The following is a 14,592-nucleotide window of genomic DNA, read 5'->3' on the forward strand; positions in this document are numbered from 1 at the left end:
CTCATTCCTCACGTGCCCTCCTTCTTTCCACCAGGTGTTTTTGCATAAATACAAGAGCAAAGAGGAGAGAGATGCAGCTCGATCGGACAAGAAATCATCCTTCCCCAAAGGCCACCTCTCCAGCCAAAAGCTGCCTTACCAGAACGGACACTCCGGGGGCCTCTACTCCTCATCCTCCTCTTCCTCCTCTCCCCCAGCTGCCAGCTCTGCCCTGTGTGGCAGCTCCTCCTGTGATGTCTCACTGATGATGATGGTGGGCGAGCCAGATTCGGTTCCTCCGGGCCGAGGGATCTGTTTGGACCTGGCCATTTTGGACAGTGCTTTCCTCCTCTCTCAGGTTGTCCCCTCTCTCTTCATGGGGTCCATCGTCCAGTTTACGCAGTCGGTGACTGCCTACATGGTGTCAGCTGCCAGCTTTGGCGTCGTTGCCATTTACTTTGCAACCAAAGTTGTCTTTGATAAGAGTGACATGGCCAAGTACTCGGTGTGATGGTGAATGCACCGGGGGCAGCACGTGGGTGCTGAGATGAGGGGTGTGCACATCCCCATGGCTGCTTGTGGGGTGCTCCATGTTGTTTGTGCTGTCCCTGTGCTGCTGCTGGGAGCCCCAGTGCTGCTCTGGGGCTGGGGATGGCAGAGGGGCGGCAGGGATAATCTCAGGTGTAAATAGGAGGCACTGGGGGCATCGTGCTTTGGGCCATCAGTGCTTTCCACACAGTGCCTTTCTCAAAAGTAAGCACTGCACAGCCAGCACCAAAGGGATTGCACTGGGGGGAGGAAGGAATCGGGCTTTTCCTTTAGTAATGGGTGTGGGGAGGGGGGAAGAGCCACTGGCTCTCCTGCCTTCCAGTGATGGATGTATCCTCTGCCCCCACTTGCTGCAGTTGTACTCAACTTATTGAGTAACGCTTCCTCAAAGAGGACACTGAGAGGAGATTCACCTTGGAAGAAGGATGGGAGCTCAGGTTTGGCTGTGGAGCAGGAGGGATGTGTGTCTGTTCTGACAGGGAGAAACCACCCAGGAGAAAAGTCACTATGGCATGTTCTGGAAAAACAAGGAACGTTTCCTTAGGACCGATTCCAAAAGATGACTTATCTTTTACCTAGGCACCAAATTGCATCAGATGGAAAGGACTGCTTAACATTTTTATTTCTTTTTTTAAGAATGATTCTTTTTAGCTTTCCTTTAGCTGGATAACTGACCTCTCTCTCAGTGCCCAGAACAGCTGCCTGCTCTCTCCCAGCGCCTCCTACCAGATCCAGACTGATCTGCACCCCCAAACCCGACCCCTGAATGATGCTGCAGCATCATGAGGGTTCAATCCTGCAGCGAGGGAGGAGAACAGGCAGAGCTCTCCACGAAGGCGATCTGGGGACAAACACATCTCATCAAATTCTAATCTGCTCCAAGTGCCTCTCAATCCCATAACACTGGGACCAGTGCTGCTGGGTTGCTCAGCCCTCAGATGTGAGTCACCTCCTGCTGGCCCGAGACAAGTGCACCAGCTGCACCAATGCTCTGCCACTCAGAGATCACCCCTGTGCTGAGCAGGAGCTGAGATCCCAGCTTGCAGTTAGCACATAGGTTCTGAAATGGTGCAGGCAATGGTGCAGGCGATGCCCAGAGTGAGGCATCTGGAGGCAGGGCTGGGGGCTGGGACTCAGCAGCCCTCAGTTTCAGCTGCAAACAAAGTGTTTGTGACCAGTTTTCAGTGGAGGTGTGTGGGCAGTGAGATGCGCTGGTGAGGCACTGCTGAAGGGCAAAATGTTGCTATTTTTGCAAGGTGGTGGCAGAATATTCCTTGGCATGGAAGTGTGATTACTGCCCTGCTGTTTGCAGGCGGGTCCTAAGAGGGCTTCTCCTCACTGCTTTAAACGCATCTTTCCCGTAAGGGGTGACTTTTTGTTTTATTTCTCCTCAAATTATATGCCTACCAGCTTCCCTTTCCCACAAGAAGCCCCGTGTGCTGAAATGCAGCTGTTTTGGGAATGGATTTGGCAGCTGCGTAAGCATTGACGGAAGCGGTTTTGTGTGTGTGCTTCCAGCCCTGGTCTCCGTCCACCCCAGACTTCAGGGGGAAATCCTGCAGGCAGAAGGTCGCTACCAAAGGTGCAGCACTTCTTGAATGCTCGCAGGGATCAGTAACCTTTTCAAAGAGGTCCCTGCATGAGTTGCTGGAACGCTTTGCCATTTGTTTAAGTGCCTGAAGAGTGCTTCCTCAACACAGCCCCGGTGTGCAGGTGGGATGATGAGGGCCTTGAGAGCTTCGTTAAGAACATCCAAGTGATGCTTGAGAGAGCAGTGGGCTCAGGGGGTTGGCAGCCTTTGCTCTGAACATCTTTTGGTTTGCAGTGTCAGAGCCAAAGGTGGTGCAGTTCTTCATCCTTAACTCATAGCTGTCCCTCGAGAGCGGGAGGCTGAAACCTGCCTGATTCCCCCATGCACAGAGGTGGCTTTGGAGTAGTGATGTACCAGGAGTGGCTTGTGGTGACATTGGGTGCTGCAGGCTGGGTGTCCCAGCTGAGCTGGAGGGCCTGAGGTCAGTCCATGCTGGTTGGGGCCTCCGCTCTGCCCTCTGCCCTCCACTCAAGCCCTCTGATCACCCATCCACATCTGCCCTGTGTTCAGGCTTTGGTGCCCAGGTCTTGGTGGCAACTCTGATCTTACACATCCGGGGAGGTGCCTGCATTTCCTTCATTTATGTTCTGAAAAGGCCATTGAGCCCATGGCTGTGGCTAGCTGCTCTTGCTGCTTCATTCCAGGTCGGTGCCTGGTGTCTCACCTTGGCCTGACCTGGGAGATGCTTGGTGACACAGCTCCTTCTCTGCAGAGATGTGGTCCCATCTCACCATCCATTCACATCCTGGCTGTGCTGCTCTTGTTCCAGTCAGCTTAGCAAGTGTGAGAAGAGCTCCTGGATATATCTACCAAGAGGCTCTCTGATTTCTCAGCTCCCTCTCCCCCCTTCTTTCCATTTCCTCAGCTGGAGTGAAACCCTGTGGATCCTGTAATTGCTCCTTTCCTCCTTGCCCTCCTATTGCACAGGAGAAATCTGCTGGGCCCTCTGCCAGCTCCCAACACAGTGGGCAGATGGGTGCAGGGAGGAGCTCTTGCCAAAGCCCGTTGCTCTTTGCAAACCCTGTCCCCTGCGGGAGCCCAAACCCAGACAGATGGGGGCTGTCTGCAAGAGAGCGCTGTAGAAAACCACAGTGTGCAGCCTGGTCCTGGATCATTACCAAAAGCCTTTTTTCCTAGGTCAGGATGTCACTGAGGCTTAAAGGAGAGGCATTTTCCAGGATACGTACTGAGAAACTGCTCTCTTCATAAGATTGTCCTTTCTGGGTAAGCAGTGTGCTGCTAGGACCAGCTCCCTGTGTCTGCATCCCACACAGCCCAGCAGGGGACACAGGTATGTTCTGGTGAACAAAAGCACACCCCTTGCACACTGTTACTGATCTAACCAGTGCGAGCACAGAATTCTCCTTCAGACTTGATCATAGTGTACAATTTATAGGTATGGGTGCAGGCTTCTCAGAGGCTGTTGCTGGGAGCCCTTCTGTTTCTGTAGGTGCACTTCTGCTTGGGTGAGCCACACTGTGCCTCTCCTTTCCTGTTGCAAGGTGGTGATTATGGGATGTGGAGGGGAAAAGGGAGAAAGTATTTTCTAACAGGAGATGATTGCTGTGGATTCTCCGGGCGAGGGAAGAGCGTTTGATGCTGTTTTTTCCTTTCGAGATCACATACTGTCTGCGAGACGCGAATGTTTTATTTATTCAGTAGAGTAAATATTTTGTATACGATGCGAGAAGAAGGCTGTTATAATTTTATTATGTAAAGGAGGAAATTAAAGGTGTTGGACGGACGGACGGACGGACGTTGTGCGTTACTGCCGTGCGCCGCAAGGGGGCGCCATCACCGCGGCGGCTCCGCAGCGCTGCCGCTCCGCGCACACAGAGAGCGGCGCCGCGTTCCGGCCGTCGTCGACCGGCTGCGTTAAACAGCAGTTAAACATCGTTAAACAGCTGAGATTTCCCCCAATTCCTGCAAGGAACTGCGGTAATATCAGCTCTTACCCGGTGTCTCAGGTTTGTATTTAAGCAAGTGGCACCCGAGGGTGTTCTCCCACAGACAGCGATGAGCTGCCCTGTCCGAGCAACCACACGCCTTCAGTTTTTGGTTTAGGAGTTTTTGTTTGCTTGTGGTTGGTTGGTTTGTTTTTTGTCCTGTTCAGACTCGGGAGAGCTTTTCTTCAGCCTCAAATTGCTCTCTAACAAAGCAGAGGAATGTACATTCATTTCCTTGGCTTTACGGTGCTCTCTGGCAGATGAGTGTCCTCCAGTCTCTGCCGTGCAAACAGCGACAAGAAAAACCTCATTTCCTACCAGGGCGCTTCCAGCCTCAGAACTGTTCACCTGCTTGAAAATAGTTGACCCCAAACCTCTGTCACCATCAAACCCTACGAGTGCTTGGAAACAGCAGAGGAAAACGCGATTCCCTGCTCAGTGCGTTTGCCTCCACGCGGGGACCTCACGCTCTCGGTTTTGTTACTCCGGTGCAGACTGCAGCTACCTGCCAGGGCACGGCTACCTTTCCCTCGTCCTTTTCTTTCTCTGAAACGCTGAAAAAGGAAAAGATAAGATAGCAGAGCCGGGGGCATCTCCTGCGGGATCGGCCGCAGCGGCGCAGCGACGCGGAGCCGCCCCCCAGAGCCGAACCCCCGCGGGGCGGAGCGGGCGCGGAGCCGCCCCTGGGCGATGGGACCGCGGTGGCAGCGCGGAGCCCAACAGGTGAGGATGAGGGGCTGCCGGGGGGTGAATGGGGCAGGAGGGGGGGGGGGGGGATCCGGCCGTTCCCGATGCGCCGGGTCCGGTTCGGGCTGCAGACACCCGCGTGTCCTTGGCTGGGTCGGAGCGTGGGGGGCATCCTTTTATTTCGACGGGATCTGCTCCACGTGGCACCGCTATAAAGAGCCTTTGAGCGCGTTTTGTCCCGAGGGCTCTGGGAGGGCAGGCTGCGCCCCGGGGTAAGTCGGGGTTGTGGGGCTGCGGAGTTGGTGGAGCGGTCATTCAGCGCCGCTCACACTGACTTTGGCCCGTGATTTTCCCTCTGTATGAGAGCTGCATGTCTGCGGAGTTCAGGCAGTGATTGAGCGCTCCTGGGAATCTGAGCAGCTACAGGGGTGGAAATGCAAGGTGGAGGGCAGCAGCGCTGACCTTGTTGTGCAGCACGTTGGCTTGAAGGCCAAAGTGGGGCCTCGGTGTCACTGCAGTGCTTCATCTGGGGTGACAGAATGGTGGATGTGCATTTCTGCGGGTTGATAAGTCACTGCTATCTGTAACACATCCCCGATGTCCATTAGTGGAGCTCCCCATTAGTTGCCCTCTGAGAGGTCAGGCATTGCTATTGCTGCTCTTAGAGGGCATCAGAGCTCTGCTGGAGCTGCACGAGGCTGCAGGAAACCTGCCCAGGTCTGCTGAGCCCCAGACCTTCCTGCCCTCTGGTTGTGCTTTTGTTTGTGTTGCTCACTCAACAGAACTGTTGGCTTTGGATTTGTGGGATATATATACGAAATAAACCTTCAGAGCTGCGGAGTTCATGGTGTAATTCAGTTATCCTTGGGGGCATTCTGAAAGGATGAAGACTTCCTGAGCTGCTCTGCAAGGTGGAAAATCAGGTTGGAAAACAGCAGTGTTTGGTAGCCAGAGGGGGAAGGCTCTTGAGAGCCTCTGAAGCGTGCAGACGGAGCTGATGAGAGGGTCAGAAAGCAGAGATCAGAGGATCAGAACACTGGAACAGAGGCAGGGTGCGATTTGGTGCTGCCTTTCAGGTGATGATTCAGAGCATGGATTTGTGTTGTGATGAAAACACGCAGCCTGCAGGCTGAGGTTCATCCAAGCCCCGTCCTCACCTCGCATGGGAGCACAGCTGGCTCTGCTCCTCACAACCTGTTGGCACAGAGCTGTGCTGGGGACGGCTGTGTGCAGCCCCAAGTGACGCAGTGCAACTCTGGGCAAACGGGGAGCTTAGGTGGGGATTATTTCTTCTTCAAGGAAGAGCCTTTCTGTTATATCCAGGCTGCTTCTCAGAAATTCCCTCTCCCAGCTCGCAGGACCCTGGGGAAGCACTGATAAGGAGGACTGGCTCAACTGGTTTGCAGCTCTGCAGAAATCTCATGGACTTGTTTACTCTGGAAAACACTCCTAGGTGACTTTGGCATCGGTTTTCTTTCTCTTGAAAACTCACTTTCCTTATTAAAAGTCCAAGGCAAGCAGGCAGGTGGGGCCGTGCCTCACTGGGTGTCTCAGTACTGTGATGATTCCCATCTGCTTTGAGCTGTGTGCCCTCAGGGGCCCCGTGAGCTGACCCCAGGTGGGCTGTGTCTGTCTGCACTGCTTTCTGAAGGAGTGCCACAGTGCAGGCTGACCTGCTGGATGTGCTCAGTGCCCCTCCAGGCACCACACGGTGCAGCACAGCGGTGCCCATGTGTTCCCTGGCAGCTCCCACGGTTATTAATGGTTCCCAAACCAGTTAGTTTGAACCTGGTTGTGATACGTCTGTGTTAGGTTGTCGTCGTGCCAATGTTTGGAGAAGCCAGAACCTTCCTCTGGATCTCCACTAACACCCATTTGTGAGCCACATGTCGGCCTTTGCCATCCAGCAGCACATTCCTGCCCTCTGGTGCAGGTGGAAGAGTTTCACTGTGTAGTTTTGCCTTAATAAACATCCCAGAGAAGTTTGGTTCTGGGAGGGATCGAGCCCTTAGCAGCCTCCATAGGAAGTGTTGGCGTGTGTTTTTTGAGCCGCAGCATCTTTATTATCAAACAAAGACCACTGACTGCTTTTGCTGTTTTCTTTCTAAGGCACGGTCTGTTACACTCAAAGCCTGGAGTTTTCTTGCCTGTTTCCCATTGGAAATAACCTTGGTGGTGTTCCCTTGCAGATGAGCAAAGATTTCCCCAGCCGAGGTGGTGCAGAGGCTCCTGATCCAGCCCAGCAGGAGCTCGGTGCAGGTGGGGGATGTGGGCTGGCCGGTGCTCTGTGTGAGCAGCCAGGAGCTGCCGACCCCTTCAGGTTCTTTGTCCCAGCAGCACAGCATGCCGCCATCCCTCCTGCCAAGGCACGGCGCCAAGGAAGGCCCTGACCACCTCCTGGAGGGCAGCACTGGCTGCCGTGAAGGCGACCCACTCCCCCTACCAGAGGCTGATGGGGAGGAGGAGAAGCCCCCCCTCACTGCCTGCGAGGGGCACCTTCAGCTGCCCGACTTCTGCTGCCGCCTTCCTCAGGACTTCATCCCCACCTTGGAGGAGATCGAGGAGTTCCTGAGGGAGAAGGCTGAGTTCCTGAAGGATGGAGAGAGCGAGCAGCACGTGGCTGGAGGGAGGGTTGAATCTGAGACCGGTTCGGGTGGCTCTGAGGGACATTCACTTCAAGCAGACAGCTCAGATGGTTCCCAGCCTGGAGGGACAGCAGATGGGAGCAACCAGGCAGCGGCTGATGGAGACGTTCCTGTTGTCCTCCATATCCAGCCTTTCCAGCTTGATAACAGCAGCCTGCCGGCACAGCCTGCTGTCAGAGTGACCCAAGTGGTCATCAGCTTACAGGGACAAAACCTGTCCCTCCTTCCTCAGCTCCAGCCTCCCGTGACCCTCATGGACCAAAAGTACATCAGGATCGCCCCGCTGCCCAACCCAATGGGAGCGAGGATGCTGGGGGGTGTGCAGGATCAGGAAGCAGCCCCTGCGTGTCCAAAAGCCCCCACACGTGTCCACAAGTGCCCACAGCTGGGCTGCAGCAAGGTGTACACCAAAAGCTCCCACCTGAAGGCCCACATCCGCCGGCACACCGGGGAGAAACCCTACAGCTGTGCCTGGCCCGACTGCAGCTGGCGGTAAGTGGGAGCCATGGATGGGGGGGGAAAAGCAGGTGAGACCCTTAAGGAGGCCCAGAGGGAAATAAAAAGTGTTCTGAGTCGCTCTTTGGCAATGTAGTTTGTGCAGCTGGGCTACAAAAATGGCTCTTCCAATGAATTCTTCTCCCAGAAAACAGGAGCTGCTGCTTCCTTCCCATGTTGGCTCAGCCGTCCCTTTGCTTTCTCTCGCTGTGTGCCCACCCTGCCTGCCTGTGTCCCCCCTTCTGGGCCTGCAGCATGGCTCCTTTGTGCATATTCTCCTGTTTGCTCTGTGCACAGCATTGCTTTCTTTCATCTCCGTTCCCTAAATAAACCACCCTGCCCTTCTCTGATTGCTTCCTGCTGCTGTGCTCTCTTCCTGGTACCACATGCCTGTCCTGAGGGGCAGGATGCTCAGCACAGCCTTTGGCAAGGAGGGTTAACAGTCCTCAGGTCTTGCATAGTGCTTCTCCTCAGCAGGATATCACAAGGAAAACTGGTGCTGGCAGCACTGAGCTTCCTTGGTTTCTTGTGCAACGCCTTGGCACCACCTCGCTGCCTTGATTCCCTGCACGGTGGAGGATGGCTGCTGTCTCAGGAGGAGCTGAGACTTTGGAACTCACTTTTTGCAATAGAGCTGGAAAAGAAGTAGTTGTGTGGATGAGCTGAGGACGTCCTTGGGATGCATTTAATCCTCACAGAGCTTTTTGAAGGGCAAACGTAATGTTTGCTGTACCAGGTGTGAGCGTGAAATCCTATTGCTGGGAGTCTGGGGTTACATCTGAAGCTCCTTGCTTTGTGCTTCTTTGCGTGGGCACGTTTCAGCCAGATGGAAAAACCCTTCCATCCTAATACTCCTGCCATCTGTGTTGGCTCCGTAGAGGCAGAACAGGAGTAAATCCTGCCCAGTCCTCCTGTCCAGCATTCCCCTGGCACTCGGACATGCAAAGCACGCTGCAGTCCCACCAACTCCCAGCCTCATCGAGGTGGCACTTTAGAAGGGCTGAGCATCACCTCCTTGCTCCCTGCTGGAGCTCTGTGCCAAGCAGAAGGGCGCAGGAGAATTGAGCAGGGATGTGCATGTGGTTAAAGGGATTTTCCAGGTGCTGCAGCTGATCTGCACCAGGTGTGGATATCACACAGCCAAAAGCAGTGTGAGCACTGGGTATTCCTGCAGTCCTCGCTGCTGCATCTTCAGTTAATTCGCATCGGCATGGAAACCTCTGCTCCTCTGCTGTGGGCTGGCTGCATTTGCTGCTCCTCCTTTGTGTTCTGTGCTAAGCCAGCTTGCAGGCTGCTCCTCTCTCCCAGCCCTGACACTGAAAACTCGCTGCCATTCTGAGAAACAAGGAGATGTTTGCAAGGAGAATGCGTGCTTAGGAAAAACAGGCGCTTCTCTCAACAGCAGTGCCTTTTTTGGCTAGATGTGTGAAGGAATAGGAACTCCTTGCCACTCTGAACTCTGTCCTCACATCCCTGCCAGCCTGAGCTGATGCCCCAAAGAGCAGTTCTCTCAGCATCTGTCCTTGGGGCCACCAGCTCTCCTTCCCACGAGCGTCAAAACAGAGGAAGGAAGCAGGTGAACACTTTAAAACCAACGGGAAGCAAGATCTCAGTGGCTGCACTCCTCTCTTTCCTATCTCTCAACCGCTCACTCGGAGAGGTTTCTTCCTTTCTGCTCCCTCCAGGAGGATCCTGGGCTGTTGTGCACCGCCTGGCACAGCGGCTGCGCCCTCCACGCTGCCCTTCTCCCGCAGGTTCTCCCGCTCAGACGAGCTCTCCCGACACAAGCGCTCTCACTCCGGTGTCAAACCGTACCAATGCGCCGCCTGCCAGAAGCGTTTTGCCCGCAGTGACCACCTGGCCAAGCACGTGAGGATCCACAGGGGCCAAACAAGCAGCACCAGGATGTAGGGCTGACCCGGCGAGGAGCAGTCCTGGTGGCAACGAAAGGAGTGCCGAAGAGGAGAAATGATTTTGTTGTAGCAAACGATGCGTGTTGGAGCTTTCCTCAAGGACAGGTTGAGTTCAGGGTTTGTTGCTTTGAAATCCACGTGGCGGAAATCTATTGGAGTCCTTGGGCAGGGTGACGTTGCTGCGGTGCGAGCAGGGACGTGCGTGGTGTCAGCAGAGGCAGGAAGGGATCGGGAGGGATGTAAGCAGCAGCACCAGCAGCAAAGCCCTTTTTTCACGTGCTGAAGGAGCATCTGTGTGCAGAGACACCGACGTGCGTGGATGCGGGAGAGCTGCATGCATTGGCTGGGGGGAGCGCTGCAACTTGCTGCTTGCTGACGTCCTCTTTGTATTTAACTTCTGGTTAATTAAAGGCCAACTCTTTGCTACCCGTGCCAGCTTGCCAAGCTTTTGCAAACATCTGGGAGGGAATTAGGTGCTTATACAAACAAAGAATGAAAGTCAGGAGTTCCAGCGAGGCGCTGTGTCCCTCCTATGTGGCTTTGCCTGCGTGTCTCAGGCTGATGTTTGATGCCTGCAGGCTCTTTGCGACTCAGTGTTTGTGCCATTATTCCATTGTGCTTCCAGGGCAGGATTTTGTGTCCTTGTGTCGAGCTGCTGCTTTGGTGAGGAGAGTTGGGATGTACCCAGAAGAAAGGCAGGGAAATGGGCCAAACCCTGTTCCCCCACCTAAAGCTGAGCCTAAACTCCTTGATTTATTCCTCACCTAGGATGTTTGGGGCTACAAGCATCAAAAAGAAGGGTCTGCTTCCCCTGAGTCTTTTCCTGTGTGCAAGCCACAGCTAATGGAACTCTGCTTTGGCTTCCAGCAAGTTGCTCTGTTTTTTAGGAGCTGCTGCATGTTTTTTTAGGAGAACACCTGCATTGCTTTCCAGGTCCCCAGGCACTTGAGCAGGGGTTACAACAGAAAGCACTGGAGCTGCTTAACTTCGGAGCCAAGCCTTTCCCAAAGGTCTGGGAGGGCTGGATTCTGGACGCTGGCTGAAACTCCTCCGTCCTTGGCTAGGTGTGGATAAGTCTGAGCAGAAAGCTGCTGCCTGCAGCGGGGTTTCTTTCCGTGGGAGCTTGTAGCACCCGTGACCTCAGCCACAGCTCTCCCCTATGGGGCACACAGGTGGCGCTGAACGCTCCTGCTGCCGCCCCGTGCCCGAGAAACACCTCCTGAGCGATCGTAACACTGAGCTCTGAATGACCAGCCAGGGCAGGCAGGTGTGCAAGGGCCTATTTTTGGTTGCCTTTTGTGTTGGTGGATTTTTACCTGACCAGGAATTCACTAAATGCCCTTTCCTTGAGGGCTTTCTCCAGGGGCTGCGTGCCAACGTGACTCATGCCCGTCTCGTGCTTTCATCTGCCCTTCTTTGCTCCTCTCCCTCATCCAGACTCTCCCAGCACACTCCCTGTTCGTTTTGGACCTGCCCCATCCTGCCTCCCTCTGTTTGCAGCCGAAGGCAACTGGGAAAGGCGCTTTTCCAAACCGGAGCAAGAAGAGCCGTGCCTCTGCCTTTGTGCCAGGCACTTCTCCCTCCTGCAGCAGCTATTTGCTGAGCAGACGCACGGGGTGGATCTGCCATGGAAGACGGGGCTGGGAGTGCTGGCGGTGCTGGCTTGCTGCTCACCTGGTTTGTTTTGCCATCTCTTTTAAGCAGACCGCAAAGGGAGGGGAGAGATTTTTATAAAATAAAGTACTCCAGATGCATATCTCTTGAGCAATGTGTGTTATAGTCTCACCTGCTTCCCTCTGGGGACTTGGGATGACTGGCTTAGAAGGTTTACTGAAGGCTCTGTAATTACCCATCCTTTGCTCCAGTGAGGATATTACTGTGCAGCAGAAACGCTTTGTGAAAGTGCAGATGAGAGCTGTGGCAATGGGAGGAACGAGGAAGAGGGGACCCTTCTGCCTTCCCACAGATAAAACTATGCTGGAGGTGCTGAGAAGCATCTCATCCGTGTGTCATTGGGGCTGCTGGGTCATACCCCAGCTCTGTGCTGAGCTGGGCTGCATGTCTGCCATGCTGGTGATGGGAGGAGATGGGAGGATCCGCTCGCAGTGAGAAGGCTGTCGGGTTGCTAAGCGCTGCTCTTTAGGAAATTAAATGCAAGCAGGCAGGAGTTGTAGCAGGGCAGGATGTGGGAAGAGCACAAAGAGAAATTCAGGCGACGTTTCTAAATCTGTCCGCCTGGATACAGGGATGAATTTACTCTGGATATAGCAGCAGGCAGCGCCGGCCCCACGCTGCAGCCCACGGCAGCACGGCTGTCCCAGGGCGTGCAGGAGGGATGTGGAGGATGATGCTGTGCAAGGGGCTGAATAGGGGGCTCTGCTGTGTGTTGGGTGCCTGGTGAGGGCAGATTTCTGCTATAAACCCATCAGGTTGATGACCAGCACCATCAAGGCCTCTCCAACAAGCTGGCACATCTCAATGAGGTGGGCAGCAGCATCCGGACCTGCTGTCCCCATGGTTGCATGATGAGCTTTCATTGTGTCTGTCCCCACTGTGTCCAGGCAGGAGGTGTGAGGTCCATGGGATTGTTTGGGCTGGACAAGAGGGGACTGATGGGGGTCCTCATGGTGTCCCTGCAGCTCCTATGGCAGCCTGTAGATTCTTATAGGGGAGCTCTGCTCCCAGCACCATCTCAACCAACCACACGTGATGCAAAGTCAGAGCCATGCAGTGAGATTTCTCTTTTTCAGGTGATTTTGCAATCTCTGCGCTTCTCCTCTTGGGCTGCCTGGTATTTTCCTACAGCCAACAGCTACATTTCACTTCCCAGCTTTATCCTTGCCTCCAGCTTGGCAACAATTCAGATAAAATGGTGGGCACAGTGGGGAGGGGTTGATGGTTGGACTTGGTGGTCTTTTCCAGCCGTAAGGATTCTATGACATCTGAACATCTGTACCCCAACACAACCGACCTTCACCAGCAGCCCCTCTCTGACTTCTCTTTTTGCTGTCTCTTCCCCTTTAAAACACTGTTGCTTGAGTGCTTCTTTTTAAGGCATCTTTACGTATGAGCTTTTTCTAAGACCTGCCTGCTTGCCTGCGCTATTTCATCCCATCCCTTTGTCCTACATATTTTCCCCCTTGTGATGCTGTCTAAGATGGGAACAAACCCACGTTCGCTTGCAAACCCACGGCAGGGGAAGCAGAACAAAATGAGAGTTGCACAAAGCAGGAAATTTATTCTCCCTCTCTAGGAAAGACCCTTTGGGGCTGTTTCTCAGTGAAGCTGTCACAGGCACTGAGCTGCAGCTGAGGCCACGTAGATGGCAGGGCACAGTGCAGGAGGGTTTTGTGTGCTGGGAGAGCCTGCAGTGCCTTTTGGGGTGCAGCTCACACATGGTTTCCTATCAGAGCACGTAAGTTTGGGGGCAGATATTATGCTGATGGTAAGTGGAAGGGGTTGGGGCAGAAAGCAGCCGGATCCAGGAGCTCTGACTAACATGTGTGAACCCGGGTGCTCCTCCTTCCCCAAACAAACGGATTGAGCTCTGTTTGAGGTACACATGAGCAGATGTTGGCAAACCTCCCATCTGTGACCCTACAGGAAGAGTCTGAGAGAGCGCAGGACTCGTCTTTATTTTCCTCTTTCTTTGCTTCTCTGGCTAGTGGTGGCTGAAGGAGCCCAAGCTCCAAACAGAGCAAGCAGTCAGAGGGAGCCCAAGGTTTGTTAGCACATCACTTGTGGAGCATTAGTTGTGTTTGAGTCACCTGTAGTGCAGGGGATGCAGTGCTTCCCCTCCCTGCCCACTCTTTTTCACACTCCCTGTCAGATGGAGTAGTGTACATGTGTCAGTAAATAGATAATGGTCAGCAGCTTGGTTTAAAAGCTTCCCTTCTTCCCATGCTTTGCAGAAGGACCCTGTGCTTCATCCCCGTAAGCTGTGGTCAGATGACACCTTGAGTGACACCTCAGGTTCTGTGATGCCAGGATTCCCTGAGCTTCATTATATTCCTGGCTTTCGCCTCCCTTTCCATCTCCTGTACCTTGAGCAGTAAATGCTATTACAGGGATTGTGAAATAAAACGTCGTTCCCCACCTTGGTCCTTTCACTTCATTTGAGTGGGCCCAGCTGAAGGAGATGGGTTGTAACAACACAGAACTTGCCTTCAGAGCAAAAGCACTGGTTGCAGCTGGAGGTGCTTGGGCTTAGCTGGGATCTCAGCTACGCCTTCTTGTGTGTTTGGGGTGATGGCACATCCCAAACAAAAAATGAGCAGCAGTCAGGTTTGTGAGAAGGCAATTAGGTGAAATGTGCACGGAGGACTTTGTACAAACACATCTCACCTCTTGCTGGCACGTATCTGGAAAGCCGAGGGTTGCGTGTTTTGGCATGCGTGGTGTTTGACAGTGGAGTGCAGCTTAGTTTTTTGTTTTCCTCTGCCAGTGGGTGGGAATCTTGAGGCTGTGTGTGCGTTGGGGAGAGCTCTGCCTTTGTGGCATTTCACTGCTGCTCCCAATGCCAAATCCAACAGGGAAATCTCCGCTCTCCAACTGGTCCACAATGTGCTTTCTTAGGGCTTAACTCAGGGCAATCACCACTCATCTGTGTGCTGCTGCAGGCCAAGGCAACAAGCAGCAGCTGACCACAGTGGGCAGTTTCCTGGGGACTGGAGCGTGTGCATGGGCTGCTTTAATGAGCTTCAGTGTGATTAAGGCTCCTGCTGTGTGTGTGCTGTCTGCTCTCTGTGATCCCCCATCACTTCTGCTCAGCCCTAGGAGTGCTGTAG

At 54.0% G+C, this 14,592-nt stretch overlaps 2 protein-coding genes across 6 annotated transcripts in view; both read left to right on the forward strand.

Moving 5' to 3' along the window:
* The window catches only part of SLC45A3 (solute carrier family 45 member 3), a 32,123-nt gene extending 28,252 nt beyond the window's left edge, over positions 1-3,871 (forward strand). For all 3 annotated transcript variants that reach the window (XM_042884171.1, XM_042884172.1, XM_042884173.1), the window contains one exon: positions 35-3,871. In XM_042884171.1, coding sequence (XP_042740105.1) covers positions 35-490 — 456 coding nt within the window. In that variant the 3' untranslated portion in view covers positions 491-3,871. The remainder of the gene's footprint in view (positions 1-34) is intronic.
* Positions 3,872-3,985: 114 nt separating this feature from the next.
* LOC122187032 (Krueppel-like factor 15) lies at positions 3,986-11,569 on the forward strand. 3 transcript variants are annotated; one of them, XM_042884199.1, is made up of 3 exons: positions 3,986-4,788; positions 6,942-7,889; positions 9,578-11,569. In XM_042884199.1, exons 2-3 carry the CDS (start codon positions 7,096-7,098, stop codon positions 9,801-9,803), a joined length of 1,020 nt encoding a protein of 339 aa, XP_042740133.1. In that variant the 5' UTR covers positions 3,986-4,788; positions 6,942-7,095; the 3' UTR covers positions 9,804-11,569. The 3 variants fall into 3 exon arrangements, with proteins under 3 accessions (XP_042740133.1, XP_042740135.1, XP_042740134.1); XM_042884201.1 differs by having other exon boundaries at positions 9,647-11,569; XM_042884200.1 differs by lacking the exon at positions 3,986-4,788 and adding an exon at positions 4,838-6,205.
* The last annotated feature ends 3,023 nt before the right edge of the window (positions 11,570-14,592 follow it).

The sequence above is a fragment of the Lagopus leucura genome, unplaced genomic scaffold, assembly GCF_019238085.1.
Source record: "Lagopus leucura isolate 7727_CA_CO unplaced genomic scaffold, USGS_WTPT01 Super-Scaffold_100043, whole genome shotgun sequence".
Classification (NCBI taxonomy): domain Eukaryota; kingdom Metazoa; phylum Chordata; class Aves; order Galliformes; family Phasianidae; genus Lagopus; species Lagopus leucura.